This window comes from Xenopus laevis, chromosome 3L, assembly GCF_017654675.1.
Source record: "Xenopus laevis strain J_2021 chromosome 3L, Xenopus_laevis_v10.1, whole genome shotgun sequence".
NCBI lineage: Eukaryota > Metazoa > Chordata > Amphibia > Anura > Pipidae > Xenopus > Xenopus laevis.
Window position 1 is genome coordinate 104,498,018 of NC_054375.1, and position 17,840 is coordinate 104,515,857.

At 39.0% G+C, this 17,840-nt stretch overlaps 1 protein-coding gene across 5 annotated transcripts in view; it reads right to left on the reverse strand.

The window, feature by feature from the left end:
• The window catches only part of sltm.L (SAFB-like, transcription modulator L homeolog), a 52,250-nt gene that overhangs the window by 14,018 nt on the left and 20,392 nt on the right, over positions 1 to 17,840 (reverse strand). For 4 of the 5 annotated variants that reach the window (XM_018253020.2, XM_018253024.2, XM_018253023.2 and 1 more), the window contains 9 exons: positions 17,328 to 17,377; positions 12,570 to 12,679; positions 12,097 to 12,246; positions 11,881 to 11,990; positions 7,389 to 7,549; positions 2,717 to 2,811; positions 1,896 to 2,059; positions 843 to 1,023; positions 360 to 484 (listed from right to left, as the gene is read on the reverse strand). In XM_018253020.2, coding sequence (XP_018108509.1) covers positions 360 to 484; positions 843 to 1,023; positions 1,896 to 2,059; positions 2,717 to 2,811; positions 7,389 to 7,549; positions 11,881 to 11,990; positions 12,097 to 12,246; positions 12,570 to 12,679; positions 17,328 to 17,377 — 1,146 coding nt within the window. The remainder of the gene's footprint in view (positions 1 to 359; positions 485 to 842; positions 1,024 to 1,895; positions 2,060 to 2,716; positions 2,812 to 7,388; positions 7,550 to 11,880; positions 11,991 to 12,096; positions 12,247 to 12,569; positions 12,680 to 17,327; positions 17,378 to 17,840) is intronic. The other variant, XM_018253021.2, reaches the window with a different exon arrangement.

Genomic DNA, 17,840 nt, shown 5'->3' on the forward strand with positions numbered 1-17,840 from the left:
ATGGTGATATTCAAACACTTCGATGTCTTCTTTAAAATAACTTCATTTTTCAAACTGCGGGTCAGAAAGGAGTATAAATGGATGGCTATACATGTGTACCGATTATATAGGTCGTTTTGCGCAAGTTTTTTTTCGCAACGTGAATGAAAAGCACACTAATGTTGGTACTTTTAAGTACAGTAACATTTTTACTTATATAAAGAACTACATTTTTAATGTGGATGCGCTTTAGAGAAACATTGCCAGATATTGCACTGCGTGAAAAAAATAGCTTCTGCACAAAAGTAAAATCCACATTTCCTTCAGAATGAGAGAATTTTGAATCCAAAATTTTGAAACCAAGTCTTGTCAAACAGCACCTGTGATCAACGTCCCTTGGACGCTTCAGAGAATTCCTCTTTTCTTGCTCAAAACGTAGCTGTTCTTGTTGCCGACGCAATTCTTCTCTCTCACGGGCAATGCGCTCTGCTTCTCTACGACGCTCCTTTAAAGGCATGATAAAGCGTTAATCAGTCTATAACATCCTGCATTCAGTTTTGCAGTTAGGCTTTACTTGGAGCACAACATAACATGCCCAGTGTTACAGAGATTAAAGATAGTATATCTTAGTGAAGTAAATTAAATGTAAATACATGTAGTATTGCAGGATGAAAATAAAAATCTCCATTTTATTTCAAGCTAAAGTAGTTTATAATTATTTTATAATATATTATCCTCTAATCTGGGCATTTTTCCTTTGTTTATTGGAATTGCTTAGAATGGTATTTCAGGGTTTAGTGGATTTAAAAAAAAAAAAAAAAAAGTGAACATGTTTCGCTTAAACTCTTTCCACCTCTGCTCACCTGTTCAATGCGAATCCTCTCTCGCTCCAGTCGTTCACGCTCCATTCTTTCCCTTTCCAATTTTTGCCTTTCTATTTCGAGTCTCTCTCGTTCCCTCTGCAAACGATCAAGTTCTTCTCGCTCACGCATTATTCTTATACGCTCCCTTTCCCGACATTCTCTTTCAGCGATCTCTCTGCTTCTAAAAATAGAATATCAATCACTGTCTGACTATAATTTTAAGTAAAAAATGCAGGATGACCCAAAAGGAGTCTTCTGGAACAGCAGCTTGTGCATCTTAGCAAACTTGATATTAGCAATTGTAAAAAAAAAAAAAAAAAAAAAAAAAGGTTCTTCCTAAAATTAAAGTGTAGTATGTTCTAAAATGTCCCATTAGCATGGGTAAGGTTGCACTGAATCCAAACTTTTTTTTTTTTCTTTTTTTTAAGCAGGATTCAGAAATCTCAGAATGGCTAGCCATTACTTTGTATTAATAAATGAACGAACGTTCTATTCAGACTTTCCTAAGCATCTTCCAGTCTGTTATTTAAACCACCACCTTGTTGCTAGAGTAAATTGGACACACATCACACGTAAATTTAAAGGCGAATTACCCCTTTGACCTAATAAATATTTTTCATACAGAATTAGGCAGTAAATACCAGTTTGTGAAGCTCAATTTTCCAATTTCTTTGTTGGCCCAGCTCCTCAATAGTCACTTTTCTTCTCAGAAGGGTGCACGCCACATCATGTGTTCACCTTCACATGCTTTTACAGAGCAAATGTACGAAATTGGCAGCACTCCAAATTGTAGTATAAAACCACCTTTATTCTTTCATATTATATCATATTATATCATGGCAGCAGCAACGTTTCAGACCCACAATAGTCCTTTTTCAAGCTGACAAAGCATTTTGTCAGCTTGAAAAAGGACCATTGTGGGTCAAAACGTTGCTGCTTCCATGATATAATATGAAAGAATAAAAGCTCAACTTTCCCCAAGAATGAAATATAAAACTGTAACCATCTTTTTAAAAGAAAAAAAAAAAAAAAAATTAGACAACATATTTTTACCTTCGCATTTCAACTGCTCTGCGAAATCGCTGCATTCTCTCTAGTCGTTCCACTTTCTCTCTGATCCTTTGCTGTTTCATTTTCTCAAATGGCAAGATGTCTTTTCGGTCTCTAAACTCTCTGAACTTCATCTTGTTTTGAAAAAACTTTTCCCTGTTTCTCATCTAGAAATAAAAGCAGAAATTATCAATGTAAAGGTCAAAATGCTTGTTTGCTGTACAGCTCTATATACAACATTGTTTACGACATGCAGCGACTGCTCTCCCCAAGGTACCACCATTACAGTTATTGCTTTTCCCTGGATGACATCGATTAACATCATTTGCTATAGCCAAAACAGGGGAAGAAAGTCTGTATTAACAGGATACCAAAGTTTGTGGTTGAGTCTAAAATCAGTAGGGATTTACCAAATGCCCGGAAGGGAGCCCCTGAAGCAGGCAGCCATGCAAAGAAGGCTTAGTGTTCCAGCTTGCTTATTACATGCGAGTGATCAAACATTGTTGACCCCACACTGGGAGCACCCTCCATCACTCACTACAAACATTTTTTTTCAGAACATAGTATTGTTTTCCCCCACCAGAGTGCTGGCTCTATTAGCCAATTTTGCCAAGTTACGCAATTGTAACAAGTCTGTAAAATCTTACAATAAATACATTGGATGAACTTGCTCACAGAAGCTAGAAGCTTTTTAAACAATAGATTTGTATTAAGGCATAAAGCCAAGCATAGCACTATTGCTTAATTAAAGTCTAAACATACATAATGGAATCAAAGCAGTAATTTTCCTGCGACAATTAAAATCCTGAAAATTTGAAACTTACTTTATCAAAGCGTCCCCTTCTGATTGGTGGCCTTCCATAAACTTGATCTCCCTTTGTCTGATCTAGAACCACCATTTGCCCAGGACTTTTGCCACCTTTGAGAAAAAGAAAAGGGGGGGGGGGTAAATATTAATATACATATATTTACATATTTCAGGGTATCCATTTTAATATTGTGGCAGGTTGTCCTTCTCTCTACTACAATACTACACATAAAACAAAAACACCCAGAAGGCATGCATCAAAAAGTGTTTTGGGGGAGGAAGTATAACCAACAGGAAACGCCAGAGGGAGGACAATCATCTGAATGCCGTCCCACATCAGAGTTCTGTTAAAGGGATACTGTCATGGGAAATAGAGTTTTTTTCCCCAAAATGCATCGGTTAATAGTGCTGCTCCAGCAGACTTCTGCACTGAAATCTATTTTTCAAAAGAGCAAACTGATTTTTTTTTTATATTAATTTTGAAATCTGACATAGGGCTAGCCATATTGTCAATTTCACAGGTGCCCCCAGTCAGGAGAATTTTGCTCTGATAAACTTCAGTCACTCTTTACTGCAAGTTGGAGTGATATCACCCTCCTACCTTCCCCCCTGCAGCCCAGAAGCAGAATAATGGGAAGGTAACCAGATAACAGATCCCTGATAGATATAAGAACTGCACTCAGTAGTAAAAACCCATGTCCCACTGTGACTATTCAGAAAACAATAGCCTGTCGGGAAAGCAGTTCCATCCTAAAGTGCTGGCAGATGGCCAGGCAAAATGACCCGAGATGGCTGCCTAAACACCAATATTAAAAAAATAAACTTGTTGGATTAGGAGTGGCTAGGAAAGGGAGCCCCCCCCCCCCCCTAGAAGATATATTGGATTTAACTATCAATGAATATGTGACACCCAACTGCTGCAAGAAGAAGGAAATAGTTTTTTTGTTTTTTTTAATTACAAAAGAGTAGGACTTGGGTATGAAGGCACAGTATTCTTTTAAATGGTAACTCTGGTTCCAAACCAAAATTTGATAACGAGGCCAACATGTTTAGTTTTCAAAAAGCTTAAAAAGACGAGTAACAATTTTTTTTTTTATAGAATTTGTTTCTACATAACGAAAAAAAAAAAACCCACCAAGACAGTTTTAACAAATGACGACGACAAGGCGACAATCCATTGTGCGGCGCACAATTTCTCCTCCCTGCCTTCTATAGGAGATAGCCAGGGAAGAGAAGTCGATCGCCGCAGAGGATCGGTAAGTCATTTCTTAATAAAGAGTTTGCTAATTTAAAGTTAAAACGGCCTTGTTTTTTTTTTCCTTAAGTAGAAACATTTTTTTTAAAACTTTTATATGTTACTGGTCCTTTAAGTTGTTTTTGTGGAGTTCCCCTTTAAGTTTGAAAAGATGTGTTAAGTGGAAGCCACAGTTAGCATGCAATATTGTCTCCTTTCTTTCAAGGCAATGGGAAGGAAGTGTGAGAAATGAAGTCCCCATGTCTGGTAAAATTAACAAGGTCACTTACAAGGATGTAGTCACTAAAACGAGTTAGTATGAATATACAGAGGATTAATTTGTACATGTATGAGACCTACTAAAAATCATTTAAACAAAACCAAAAGTATCGTTTTGGCTCCATAAGGATTCATTATAGTTTTTTTATGAAAAAGGAAACTTTTTTTAAAATTTGAATTAAAATGGAGTCTAGGGGGGTGACCATCCTGTAATTCGTAGCTTTCTGGATAATGGGTTTCAAGATAAATCCTATACCTGTATACAATAAGCGGTTTTCATGCTGAATATAAAAAAAACAAACCTATATAGAGCTACACCTCGACAGGTTATAGGAAATATCAAACAGCCTTTATTTAATCCTCAAAAAAATGTTAAAAATAACACATTTTGGATGTTACTTATTGCCTCTAGGAAGCACCCACACACTTGGGTTAATTTTGGTCAGCAAAAGATTATAAAATGAACAATGTATGGCTAAAAAGTGCTGCCTGTCAGAGATCATAATTTTTTAAGATCCATAGCAGCCCCCTCCCTTAATACTAGGTGGGCTGTTAATACTGTGCTTGCTTAAAATTTAGCAAACTTACAACTGCTATGGGTGACTTCAATTATCCAGTCATTGACTGGGGTAATGGGGTTGCTAAGACAGAAAAAGCTAGTAGGTTTGTAAATATGCTTAATGACAACTTTTTATTCCAGCTCGTTAAAGAACCTACTAGGAATAACTCACTTTTGGACCTTGTAATAACTAATACTGAACTCATCTCTAACATTTGTGTGGGTGAGCATTTAGGGAATAGTGATCATAACATGGTCTCCTTTGAGATTCTGTTGCAGAAGCAATTCTTTAAGGGAGTAACTAAAACACTAAATTTCAGATGTGCAAACTTTGACAGTATAAGGGCATCTCTGCAACATATTAAGTGGGAAATGCGTTTCACAGGGTTAAACACAGAACAAAAATGGGAAGTCTTTAAAATGCTGCTTAATAAAAATACTTGTCAATATATTCTACTTGTAAGCAAGGAACGTCGTTGCAAAGCAAAACCTTTTTGGTTCAATAGAAGTGTTGGTGTTGAGGTGGGTAAGAAAAGACGTGCTTTTAAGGCTTTCAAGTGAGCTGGGACAGCCAAATCATTTATAAGGTACAAGGAGGCCAATAAATCATGCAAAGAAGCTATAAGGCAAGCTAAAATTGATATAGAAAAGGATATTGCAGTAAAATAAAATCCAAAATTATTTTTTAAATAATGTTAATAGTAAAAATAATGAAGCAGGAAGGGGTGGGACCCTTACTATCAGAGGGGAGTTGATGAAAACAAAATAAAAGCGCAGATTCTGAACTCGTATTTTTCATCTGTCTACACAAATGAGGAACCAGTAAGTGAAGGTTTCCTTCTTAACAGTCCCAATTCTAGTAATACAACTAATGATGCATGGTTCACACGAAGAAATTCAAAAGAGACGAACATGTTAAGATTAACAAAGGTCCAGGGCGAGATGGTATTCATCCCAGGGTAATTAGCGAGCTTAGCTCTGTGATTGCCAAACCTCTTTACTTAATTTTTCAGGATTCATTGAGATCTGGCATAGTGCCGAGAGACTGGCGAATTGCTAATGTGGTGCCTCTATTCAAAAAAGGATCCCGTTCTCAGCCTCAAAACTATAGGCCAGTTAGTCTGACGTCAGTGGTAGGAAAGCTTTTCGAAGGGTTAATAAAGGATTGGATACTGGACTACATAGCAAATCATAATACTATGAGTTTGTGCCAGCATGGTTTTATGCGTAATAGATCTTGCCAGACTAACTTAATTTCTTTTTATGAGAAGGTAAGTAGAGACCTCGATTCTGGGATGGCAGTGGATGTGATTTACTTAGACTTTGCTAAAGCATTTGATACAGTGCCACACAAAAGGTTACTGGTTAAATTAAGAAATGTTGGCCTGGAACATAGTATTTGTACCTGGATAGAGAACTGGCTAAAAGATAGACTACAAAAAGTGGTGGTAAATGGAACATTTTTTAATTGGACCAGTGTTGTTAGTGGAGTACAACAGGACTCTGTACTAGGTCCCTTGCTTTTCAACTTGTTTATTAATGACCTGGAGGTGGGCATTGAAAGTACTGTTTCTATTGTTGCAGATGATACTAAATTGTGCAGAACTATAGGTTCCATGCAGGATGCTGCCACTTTGCAGAGTGATTTGTCCAAGTTGGAAAACTGGGCAGCAAACTGGAAAATAAGGTTCAATGTTGACAAATGCAAGGTTATGCACTTTGGCAAAAATAATATAAATGCAAGTTATACACTAAATGGCAGTGTGTTGGGAGTTTCCTTAAATGAGAAGGATCTAGGGGTTTTTGTAGATAAGTTGTCTAATTCTGGCAGTGTCATTCTGTGGCTACTAAAGCAAATAAAGTTCTGTCTTGCATAAAAAAGGGCATTAACTCAAGGGATGAAAACATAATTATGCCTCTTTATAGGTCCCTGGTAAGGCCTCATCTGGAGTATGCAGTGCAGTTTTGGACTCCAGTCCTTAAGAGGGATATAAATGAGCTGGAGAGAGTGCAGAGACGTGCAACTAAATTGGTTAGAGGGATGGAAGACTTAAATTATGAGGTTGGGGTTGTTTTCTCTGGAAAAAAGGCGCTTGTAAGGGGACATGATTACACTATACAAGTACATTAAAGGACATTATAGACAAATAGCAGGGGACCTTTTTACCCATAAAGTGGATCACCGTACCAGAGGCCACCCCTTAAGACTAGAAGAAAAGAACTTTCATTTGAAGCAACGTAGGGGTTCTTCACAGTCAGGACAGTGAGGTTGTGGAATGCACTGCCGAGTGATGATGTTCTGGCTGATTCAGTAAATGCCTTTAAGAATGGCTTGGATGATTTTTTGGACAGACATATCAAAGGCTATTGTGATACTAAGCTCTATAGTTAGTATAGGTATGGGTATATAGAATTTAATTAAAAGTAGGGAGGTGTGTGTGTGTGTATGGATGCTGGGTTTTCATTTGGAGGGGTTGAACTTGATGGACTGTCTTTTTTCAACCCAATTTAAATATGTAACTCAGTAAATAACATTTAGCAAAGTGCTACACAAATAACTATATGCAAGTGCAAACCTTCAATGTAAATACACTGAACATAATGATCATTGCTCACCTGGCTTTTTCCTTTCTTCATTCTTCTTTGAAGATTCAGGAGAAAGCACAGTAGTAGCACTTTCACTCTTCTCCTTGCTGTCCTTTTTAAGTTCTTTGCCATCCTTTTTCTCTGGTTTGTCAGATGACCTCCTATCATCTTTTTTCACTGAACTTTGTGTTCTGCACAGGCAGATAAAGCACAAGAAGTTAACCCTGTTAGAGTGGCGGTTACAGTCCTTTTCATGCCCCAGTGACATCATGCAAACTCTCTACAATTTTACAGCGAACACGGACAGAACATTGAAGGGTAATTGGCGAACATTATGTTTTAAATACAACGTCACATCACCCTTCAACATTCTAGATGTAGTAGACAGACCAATAAGGAGTTGGGATCACGATAAACGACTACTGCATGTAAATAGATAAGACTGGAGAGCACACAACAAAATTGTACAAATGCCAATTAAATTCAGGATTCGGCCTTTTTCAGCAGGATTCAGATTCGGCCAAATCTTTCTACATGGCCAAACTGAATCCTAACTTGCATATGCAAATTAGGGGCAGGGAGGGAACTCGCATGACTTTTTGTCACAATACATGGAAGTAAAAAGTTTTCCCATTTCCGACCACTAATATGCATATGCAAATTAGGATTCGGTTCGGTATTCGACCAAATCTTTCGTGAAGGATTCAGGGGTTTAGCCAAATCCAAAATAGTGGATTCAGTGCATCCCCAATATAAATATATAGTTAGTAAGCCAGTCTCTAAGCTTTTAACTGCACAACCAAATGGGCATTTGTACAATTTTGTTGTGTGCTCTCGCTTAAGCTCTGCATTAATATTTAATGATCAGCCTTTATCATTGGCTTCCATGACAGCTAAACCTCATTTTCTATTTGATTTGCTATGACCTCCAAGTTTAGCTTCTCAACAGGAGCCCAGAGCACATGGAGCATGCACAGTATCGCAAACACCAATAACAAGATCCAACTTTATGATATATAGATATACACACACGCGTGTATGTGCGCGTGTGTGTATGTGTGTGCGTATGTATGTGGACAGGGACAGTGGGGTATAGCTAGTACCACTAGGCGGCAGGACACAACCATAAAAGAAAACAAGACTCCGCCTTCACTGGCTATACCCCAGCAAGCAGAGCTTAAGTCATTTTGTTACAAAGTCAACAGAAATATCGAATAAATAAAATAGTAAAAAAAAACTGAGAACTTTGAAAAAAGAACTGTTTCATGACTGACGGAAAGTGAGGGCCTCAATCCAGGAAGGGCAGCCCTGTGTCCCCCAAGTCAGGGGTCCCCAAACTTTTTTGGCCCGGGGACCAAAAAGAGAGCCAATTTTTCTCCAAGGATGCGGGGGGGCGGGACGGAGGTTGTCGAAAGGGTTCGACGTCCAATTTGGGCGTCCAATTTGGGTGCGCTGGCGTCAAATTCGGCGCACATCGTTCGGCAGCCCAGTTCAGGACTGACCGTGGCCCCTGCCCCAAGTGACTGAAGAGAAAGACTTAACGGTGAGTACACAACATCTCCTTTTCTCCATGTCAGCTTGGAGGACACCGGGACAGTGGAGGCGTACCAAACCTATCCCCTGAAATCCGGGGTAGGAGATTGATGTAGAAGTAACCACCACAGGGACTAGCCGAGTTCCTGTAGTTTGTCCATGGACACCTCTAGTGACCGCCAAGCCTCCTGAAGGTATGACGCCTTGATGAGTAGGTCGTCCAGGAGTGATGGAGATTCCCGCATTGTGAATCACCGCTGTGGCTACAGCCATTATTTTAGTGAAAACCCGGGGGGGGGGGGCGATGTTAGGCCAAATGGAAGGCAGATGAATTGGCAGTGGTGATTTTGGAAGGCAAACCACAAGTATTTCTGATGCTGAGGGAAAATTGGTACATGCAGGTAAGCGTCCTTTATGTCACGGGACATATGGAATTGCCATGAGGACATCGCTGCGATGACGATCAGATGAAATTGTTTAGTTCTTTGAGATCCAGTATGGGGTGGAATTTTTGGGAAATAAAGAAGTTTGAGTAGTATCCCTTGAAACGCTTCCAGGGAGGTACGGAGACGATTACTTCTGCGAGGAGAAGACTGGAAATGACCTCTTGGAATGCAGTGCTCCTGTTCATGTCTGGACATGAAGAACCGGTATGGGGGAAGTGAGGATAACCTCAAGTAACAACCTAGTGAATCCAGGTATCTTGCATGAGTGTGACCCACACATCGGCAAATTGGCTTAGTCTCCCTCCAATTGGTGTCGTACCTGGAAGTACGGTGTCATGCGGAGTTAGTTTTATAGGAGGCATTTGAGATGTGTTTTCGGTTTTGCCAAGGAGGTCTTTGCTGGTTTGGAAAGCAACCCCTGTTTGCAAATGATTGTCTTGGGGGGAGATGACCTCCAGCTCTTGGTTTGAGAGCCACAAAAAAAACCTATGAAAAGAAGAACATGCTTTTGGTTGAGGTAATATGGTGCTTTTAAATACTGTGGCCTGACTTGTGATTTCGTCCAGGTCGAGGCCAACTAGAAGCCACCCTTTAAAGGGGATGGAAGTCAGGGACTTTTTTGTGGAAAGGTCAGCTGACCATAACTTCATCCATAATGACCTGTGGGCCGCTACTGCAAGAGCCGATGATCTACTGATCACTTGTGTTGCATCCAGAGAAGCATCGCACATGTAGTCATTCACTTCCTTGATTTAGGAAGCCCATTGTGAAAGCTTGTGACGTGGTGCTCCCGACACAATGGCGTTGATGAGAAAGTCGGACCAGGACTGGATGGCTCAGCTAACCCATGCCATGGCTAGGACTGGGTGAAGGGATGAGCCGGATGCTGAAAAAATAGAGCGAAGTAGGCTCTCTAATTTCTTGTCCTTAAAAGTCCTTGAAGTAAGAGGCGTCAGGGACTGGTAAGGCTGTATTCTTGGAGAGGAGGAAAACCAGTGTATCTAGCGATGGAGGAAACGCCCATTTTTCTGTAAGCTCAGCCTGGAATGGATATAGTTTTAAGCAACTACGGTTTGTTTGAAACCGCCTCTCTGGTTTATCCCATTCTTGTTCAATGAACTGATCAAGAGTGTGAAGGAAAAACCAGTTATATCGTGTTGTGCCGTTTAAAGAGGGCCTTGGAAGACTCAGCCGAGGCCTCTGGTTCTTGAAGGGTCTCTAACACTGAAGAGATCAATGAATGTACGGTTTCTGAAGAAAGTCTAGAGGACTCCTCCTAGTCATGGTCTGAATCAGAGGACAGCTCGCCCTCTGAGCGATCACGCTCTTGCCCAGAATCCGGCAGGGTGGGTGAGGAGTATCTGGGAGGGGCTTCCAAGATTGCGGCTGGCGCAGAAGAAATCGCGCAAAAGTGCCGGGCCGCTGGATATAGTGGCTGCAAATTTAAAAAAGGGGGCACCGCTATTGCACGGTCTTCCCCCTCCCGCTTACCATATCAGAGGTGCCGAGAGTCCCCCGGAGACAGTTTCAAAAGAGCTCTTTTACAGTGTAAAAGTTTGAACAACCCCTGGTGTCAGTAAAAAAACGGACCAGATAGAAATCGAAGTCCTAACCTCCTGAGGACACAACTCAAACTGACATAAGCTCCGCCTGCTGGGGGTATAGCCAGTGGAGGAGTCAGTTTTCTTTTTTGGTTGTGTCCTGCCTCCTAGTGGTACTAGCTATACCCCACTGTACCCGTGTCCCCCAAGCTGACTTGGATAAAATGAAAAGAAATACAGGAGATTAAGGCAAATCACTGGACAGGACTGGGAGACAGTTTGCACCAATCAATTTGAACAGACATTTAATGCACTTGATGAAGACTTTTGTTTTGTTTTCTTAAAGACTGTACTTTACACAATCCTGAACTACACAAAGTCAACTTGAATCAATTAAGAGGGTGTTTCCTTTAAACTTACTATCACTTTTTACATTCTAGCCAAAACCTTCATTACCTACCAACTACAAAATGTGAGACTAAATACACCACCACCACAAGGCAGCAGTTTGGCAGCACCATGATGTTCTATAGAACAGCTACCTGCAAAATAACTAGGTTAGCTTCAAAACATATATGAATACAGGAAGTCCTCGGGTTACTTAAGATACAGGGTCTGTAGGTTTGTTCTTAAGTTGAATTTGTATGTAAGTTTAATCATATACATTTACTTATTAAATGCAACTTAGATAGATGTTTCTCTTAACACAGTATTTGTTTTTACCTTTCTGTGCTCTGCAGTACACAACACATGCCAGGGGGGATTGGGGCAGGTAATTTTTTAAAGCCAAAGGCTAATAAAGGTCAAGCCAACCACAGTTTTTAATATTACTGTAATAACCCCATATGTAAGTCGGTGTATGTAACTCGAGGACTCCCTGTATGTATGTGTACAAGACATTTATACATACATGCATTAACAAGTATAGCAGCAACAGTTTGCAGTGCTGTACAACAGAAATGACATATTTGCAAGTTTCAATCTTGTATATAGCATCCTTACTTGTTGCTTTTATCCCCTCCAGAAGATTTTCTCTCCCCAGATGTTCTACTAGGACCAAGTTTCTCATCACTATCTTTTTTAATGTCTCTCTTGGAAGGATCATTTTTCACCTATAAAACAGTAATACATTAGCACAATAATGGTACAGAATAGCAGCAATTGTATATTAACAGAATCCAGACTTTCAGATGTATATAAAACAGAATCCAGACTTGCCTTTTCTACAGAGATCTGCTGACCATGCAATTCGGTTCGGTGTAGGTGAGAGATGCATCTAACCACATCAGCACTTGATGACATTGTTACAATTCCATAGCATTTTGCTCCTGGACTTCGAGCATTGGTAACAACCTTTGCACTAAGTACCTGCAAATAGGAGAAGAAAAAAAGCTGTCCATACCGCAAGAAATATTATGCACCCAATAAAATCACACAAGGTTTTATTAGGTTTCCCAAGTGGCTAGAATGGGTTACTTCTTCCCATACAACAGAAATTGCTAAAAGAGATGCTGGAAAGTAAGTCCCAAACAATCATAATACAAGAGTCTGGCACAGTCAACTGAAAACGAAAAAATAAAAACACTGCATCTAGTGGTTGATGCAAGAAAATAAAAGGGCACTTCAGACTAAACACCAGGTAATTATTTTTGTGCAGCATTATTTTTACATTTAACATTTTTTAAACACACCTTTCCATACTTTCCAAATAGATTCTTGAGATCAGCCGCCTTTGTGTTAGATGAAAGTCCACTGACCCAAAGATTACGTGTAGAACTCCCACTTGTGCCACTAGTACTTCCTAAAACAGATTTCAACAAACAATTTAAGGCAACACACTTTGTGCCTGTCACATTGGGGCAAAAACATTTTTTTTTCAAAAGTTAAAACCATAAATATTAAATAAGGTTGATAAAAAAAAAAAAATCTAATTATATTTGCTAGCCTGCCACCCAAGTACAGCACAACTATTCTTCAGAGGATGTACTGGCCTAAAGCATTTTTATTTCAAAATGCCATAATCATGTTTATCTTTCTTCCTGCCCCACCCTAGCAAGTGAATGTGGCATACAAAACATCCTAGAAGATTTCTGTACTGCACATGATCCGGTTTAATAAGTGAAGAGGAGATTGTTACAGGGCACTCAGAATAGTAAATAATAATAACATGTATTTATTTTTTGGGAGGAGGGGTCACAACTATATGATTTTACCCTTAATTTTCCTTTAAAGGTCTGTTTAAATGAACAGTAACATCAAAAAATTAGAGTCTCTCTCTCTCTCAGATAAGCTCTGCAGAACATAATGGCAAGGCCAGACGTCATGTTTTTATGTTGCATTTTTAAAAAAAGAAACGCTGGGCGTAAATACGCCACAGAAACCACACGTGACCGTTAACATGCGTTTTTCAGCACGTAGGTTTCTTTTCCCAACAAACACTTCTCATTCTCATTGAGAATTTGGACGCTATATTTAAAATACGCTGCGTATTTACGCGACGTGTGGTTTCAAGCGTGCAGACCCCATAGAGTCTAATGATTTGGTAGTTTCTTGACATATTGGCGTTTCTGCGGAAAAACGCCAATATGGTTGTCTTGGAGCGTATTTTGGCTTGCAAGCGCCCTGTGTGAATTGCCATAGTCCGTTTTCCATTTGTTTCAGTGGTAGGCCAATTTATGCCGATTTACGCCTGGCGGAGCTTTTTTTTTTTTTTTTTTTTTTTTTAAACGGCACGTCTGGCCTTGCCCTAATGGTGTTATCGGTTATCCACTATTTAACCTGTGACAAAGCTTTTTTTCAGTTCCTGCCATTGCTCCACAGCAGCTTGTTTATGCAAACAGTTTTACCAGTGCAGGGCAACAGTACATGATATTTTCATTACTTTTAAAACACTCATTTATTGGTGTTACTGTTCATTTAACCAGAAAGGGAAAAGCAAACATACAAACAAAATTTTCTTTTTTCAAACTTTCATAAATTTTTGCTCATGTCTTAATATTTTAAAGCAAAGCCGTTTGCATGGCTTATGTGGCTGAAGCAGATGAAGCAATCTAGGAGTTTGTCAAACTCTTAGGTGTATAAAAGTGAGTGTGTGTACATTGTCATTTATGAATTGACAGTTGACACTTTATATTATTGTGGTTTTTGGATTCTAAATAAATACCAACTCGTACACAAAAGTCTGCTGAATCCACACTAATCTGAAAAAGAAATACATATATACACACATTTATTTCATTTATTTTTAAACCGCCTCTTATTTGAATGAGCTAAGGGCGGATAAATATATCAATGCATCAAACAAGCTAGCATGGCATGGCACAGAAACACTGCATCAAATAAGACAATACAGGGGTAGCCTGCAGGAATCAGCCCATTTGTGCAGTTGCAGCAAACTGGAAAATGAGGTTCAATGTTGATAAATGCAAGGTTATGCACTTTGGCAAAAATAATATAAATGCAAGTTATACACTAAATGGCAGTGCGTTGGGAGTTTCCTTAAAGGGATCCGGTCATGTTTTTTTCAGTGCTACTCCAGCAGAATTCTGCACTGAAATCAATTTCTCAAAAGAGCAAACAGATTTTTTTATATTTAATTTTGAAATCTGACATGGAGCTAGAGAAATGCTTTCTGGTAGGCTGCTGTTTTTCCTTCTCAATGTAACTGAAGGAGTCTCAGTTGGACATGTGTTTTTACTATTGAGTGTTGTTCTTAGATCTACCAGGCAGCTGTTATCTTGTGTTAGGGAGCTGTTATCTGGTTAGCTTCCCATTGTTCTTTTGTTTGACTGCTGGGGGGGGGGGAAGGGAGGGGGTGATATCACTCCAACTTGCAGTACAGCAGTAAAGAGTGATTAAAGTTTATCAGAGTCACATGACTTGGGGCAGCTGGGAAATTGACAATATGTCTAGCCCCATGTCAGGTTTCAAAATTGAATATTAAAAAAAACTGTTTGCTCTACTGAGAAATGGATTTCAGTGCAGAATTCTACTGGAGCAGCACTATTAACTTATTCATTTTGAAAAAAAAAATTTCCCATGACAATATCCCTTTAACTGAGAAAGGATATTGGGGTTTTTGTAGATAAGTTGTCTATTTGCTTTAGTAGCCACATAATGACACTGCCCAGAATTAAAGTTCTGTCTTGCATAATAAAGGGCACTAACTCAAGGGATGAAAACATAATTATGCCTCTTTATAGGTCCCTGGTAAGGTCTCATCTGGAGTATGCAGTGCAGTTTTGGTCTCCAGTACTTAAGAGGGATATAAATGAGCTGGAGAGACGTGCAACCAAACTGGTTAGAGGGATGGAAGATTTAAATTATGAGGGTACTGTAAAAAGTTCCCATAGTAGGACAGCAGTAGTATAAGGTAAAAAATGAATCCAATTGTGAGTCACTAGGTTGATTTCCAGACAATCTGGGTCCAGAGAGAAAAAGGTAAAGGACCATGTTAAATATTTTTGTTAACCTATTTGCTAGATTTATAAAAAAAAAATGGAAATATATATGTGGTAATATAAAACATATAGCACATACCTTATATACAGTACTTAATTGGGTTATTTTTAATTAGGTGGTTAATGAGGCTATTTGTCATATAATTGAATTTGGTGCATTTTAATTGTACGAATCTGCACAGCACTATTTAGAAATGTTAAGCAAGTAGTATACACAAAACTAAAAGAATAAGGGAAATTACAGCATATGATGATACCTAGGAGTTATATCTTGCACTGAAAATATATAAGATTAAAAGAAGCAGTCTGTAAATTTAGGATTTATGGTTCTGGATACTTTGTAGTATATTCTGCAGCTTTGGAAGCTTAAAGGGGTGGTTCACCTTCAATAAAAATAAATTATTCTAACATAATATTTAGGTCAATAAAACAGGCACTCATTCTCAGCCTTTTATTTTCAATAAAATCGCTATGAAACAAGGATTACCAGGTATACTGTGTGTTTGCTCTTGTTCTTGCAAAGTGTGTGGGCGTTGCAAAGTGTGTGGGCGTGTATTCCAAGTCCACAGCAGAGGTCTCTGCACTCTATATTGTCCCTCCATAATTCTTTTCCCATTACTCCTCTACTGGTACTGACACTTCCTCCCTCCCTCACTGTTCGTAATTGGTTAAACAGACCTGAAGAAAGTAGACCCCAGTGACGTAGTAAGCTCTGAAGAGGGGGGGCAGAGGAGTAATCCTGCATAGTGTAGGCGAACCCTTCTGTGCAAGACAGCTTGGAGAACTTAATGCAGTTCAGTGTGATTTTACTAGTTAAGTATCTCTACAACAATTCATTTGAGATTATGCATGTAAAATACAAAAATACTTTGTTTGTGCCCAGCATTATGTTTGATTTTTCTGTGGCGGTGGACAACCCTTTTAATTGGCCACAGGGACATAAAATTTGTAATTTGCAGGTTGCCACACACAATTTATAAAGTGAGGGTTAAGGCCCCTCTTTTCGAATTTTAAAGCAGAGATGTGTGAACACATTTTCAGAATGCATTTTCTGAATTTCTGCCATTGAAGAGAGCTATAGGTCTTATTTTCATCTTAACCTTGGTGGTTATTGTATTTACCGTATAAACTCGAGTATAAGCCGACCCGAGTATAAGCCGAGGTACCTAATTTTACCTACGAAAACTTATTGACTCTAGTATAAGCCTAGACAAAACTACAGCCCTGTCTCCCAGCAGCGCACATTCTGCCAAAGCGACCCCCCTAGCGATCAACCGGACTTCTTTGCAAAGTTGAAGGTGACAGAGAATTGCCAAACAGATTACTGTGTGCATTGTCCCACTACCATGTGCAGAGGGTGCTGTTTGATATTGCCATCACCGTTAATCCAACAGAGGGCGCTGTGTGATATTGCAGTCACTGTTATTCTTTCATATAACCAACAGATGGCGCTGTGTGATATTGCAGTCACTTATTCTTTCATATAACCAACAGAGGGCATTGTGGGATATTGCAGTCTCTCCAAAAGTGTACTGTTGGTATAGCAATGATTAAAAGTGACTGAAATCTCAGCTACTCGGGTCGGGTACCGCTGACCCGAGTATAAGCCGAGGTAGAGTTTTTCAGCACATTTTGGATGCTGAAAAACTCTGCTTATACTCGGGTATATACGGTAATACTTAACTAAATATTATAAAAGGTATGGACCTCTTATTTATTATGCTTTGGGACTATATCTGGGTGATGCACAGATTCTCTTCAGGTCGAGGGTGATACAAGGGGAGGGTGGTTGCATAAAATGAACCTAAGTGGAATTGGAAAATGTTTCTTACAAGTAACGGCATGCCTTTAGCCTGTAGACTTGGGCAAGGGTGTAAAAAAAACAAAAAAGTTTTCTAAATAACCCCAACTAGCTCATGTCACATTAGGCGGGTATATTCTCTCTAAAAAATCATCTTTGCAACAACTGCTAAAGCTTAAAAATCTTACCTTTATCCTCTTTGGATGCAGACTTGCTTTCTTTGGCATCTTTGGATGAGCTACAAAAGGCAAGTAATTTAGGAAAATAAAGTGAAAAAAACCCCCAAAATACTTTTCACAAGCCTGCAATATTTTAAAGCTTAAAGGTTTAAAAAAACAAAAAAACACAAATAACAAAGGCCCAAAATAGTTATAATGCCTTGGAATGGTAGAATTGGTTCTTAGAAACAATGGATTCCCTTAATGTTTCTTGGTCTGATTTTCCCCATGATGCCTGAAGGTCTAGATTCTGAATATTCTATTCAGTGTGGACATATGACAATCTTCACTCGATTTCAAGAATGGGACTTGACTTCATTGTGTGTTCTCATCCTTAGCTGATCCTTACCATCATCCCAAGGACTTTTAGAAACTTGTCAATTTGGGTAAAAAAAATAAAAGTGCTGGAAAATCGATTATAGAACTGGTAGAACAGATCAGGAAGATCTTGATTTAAAAAAAAAAAAAACTAAATAAATGGAA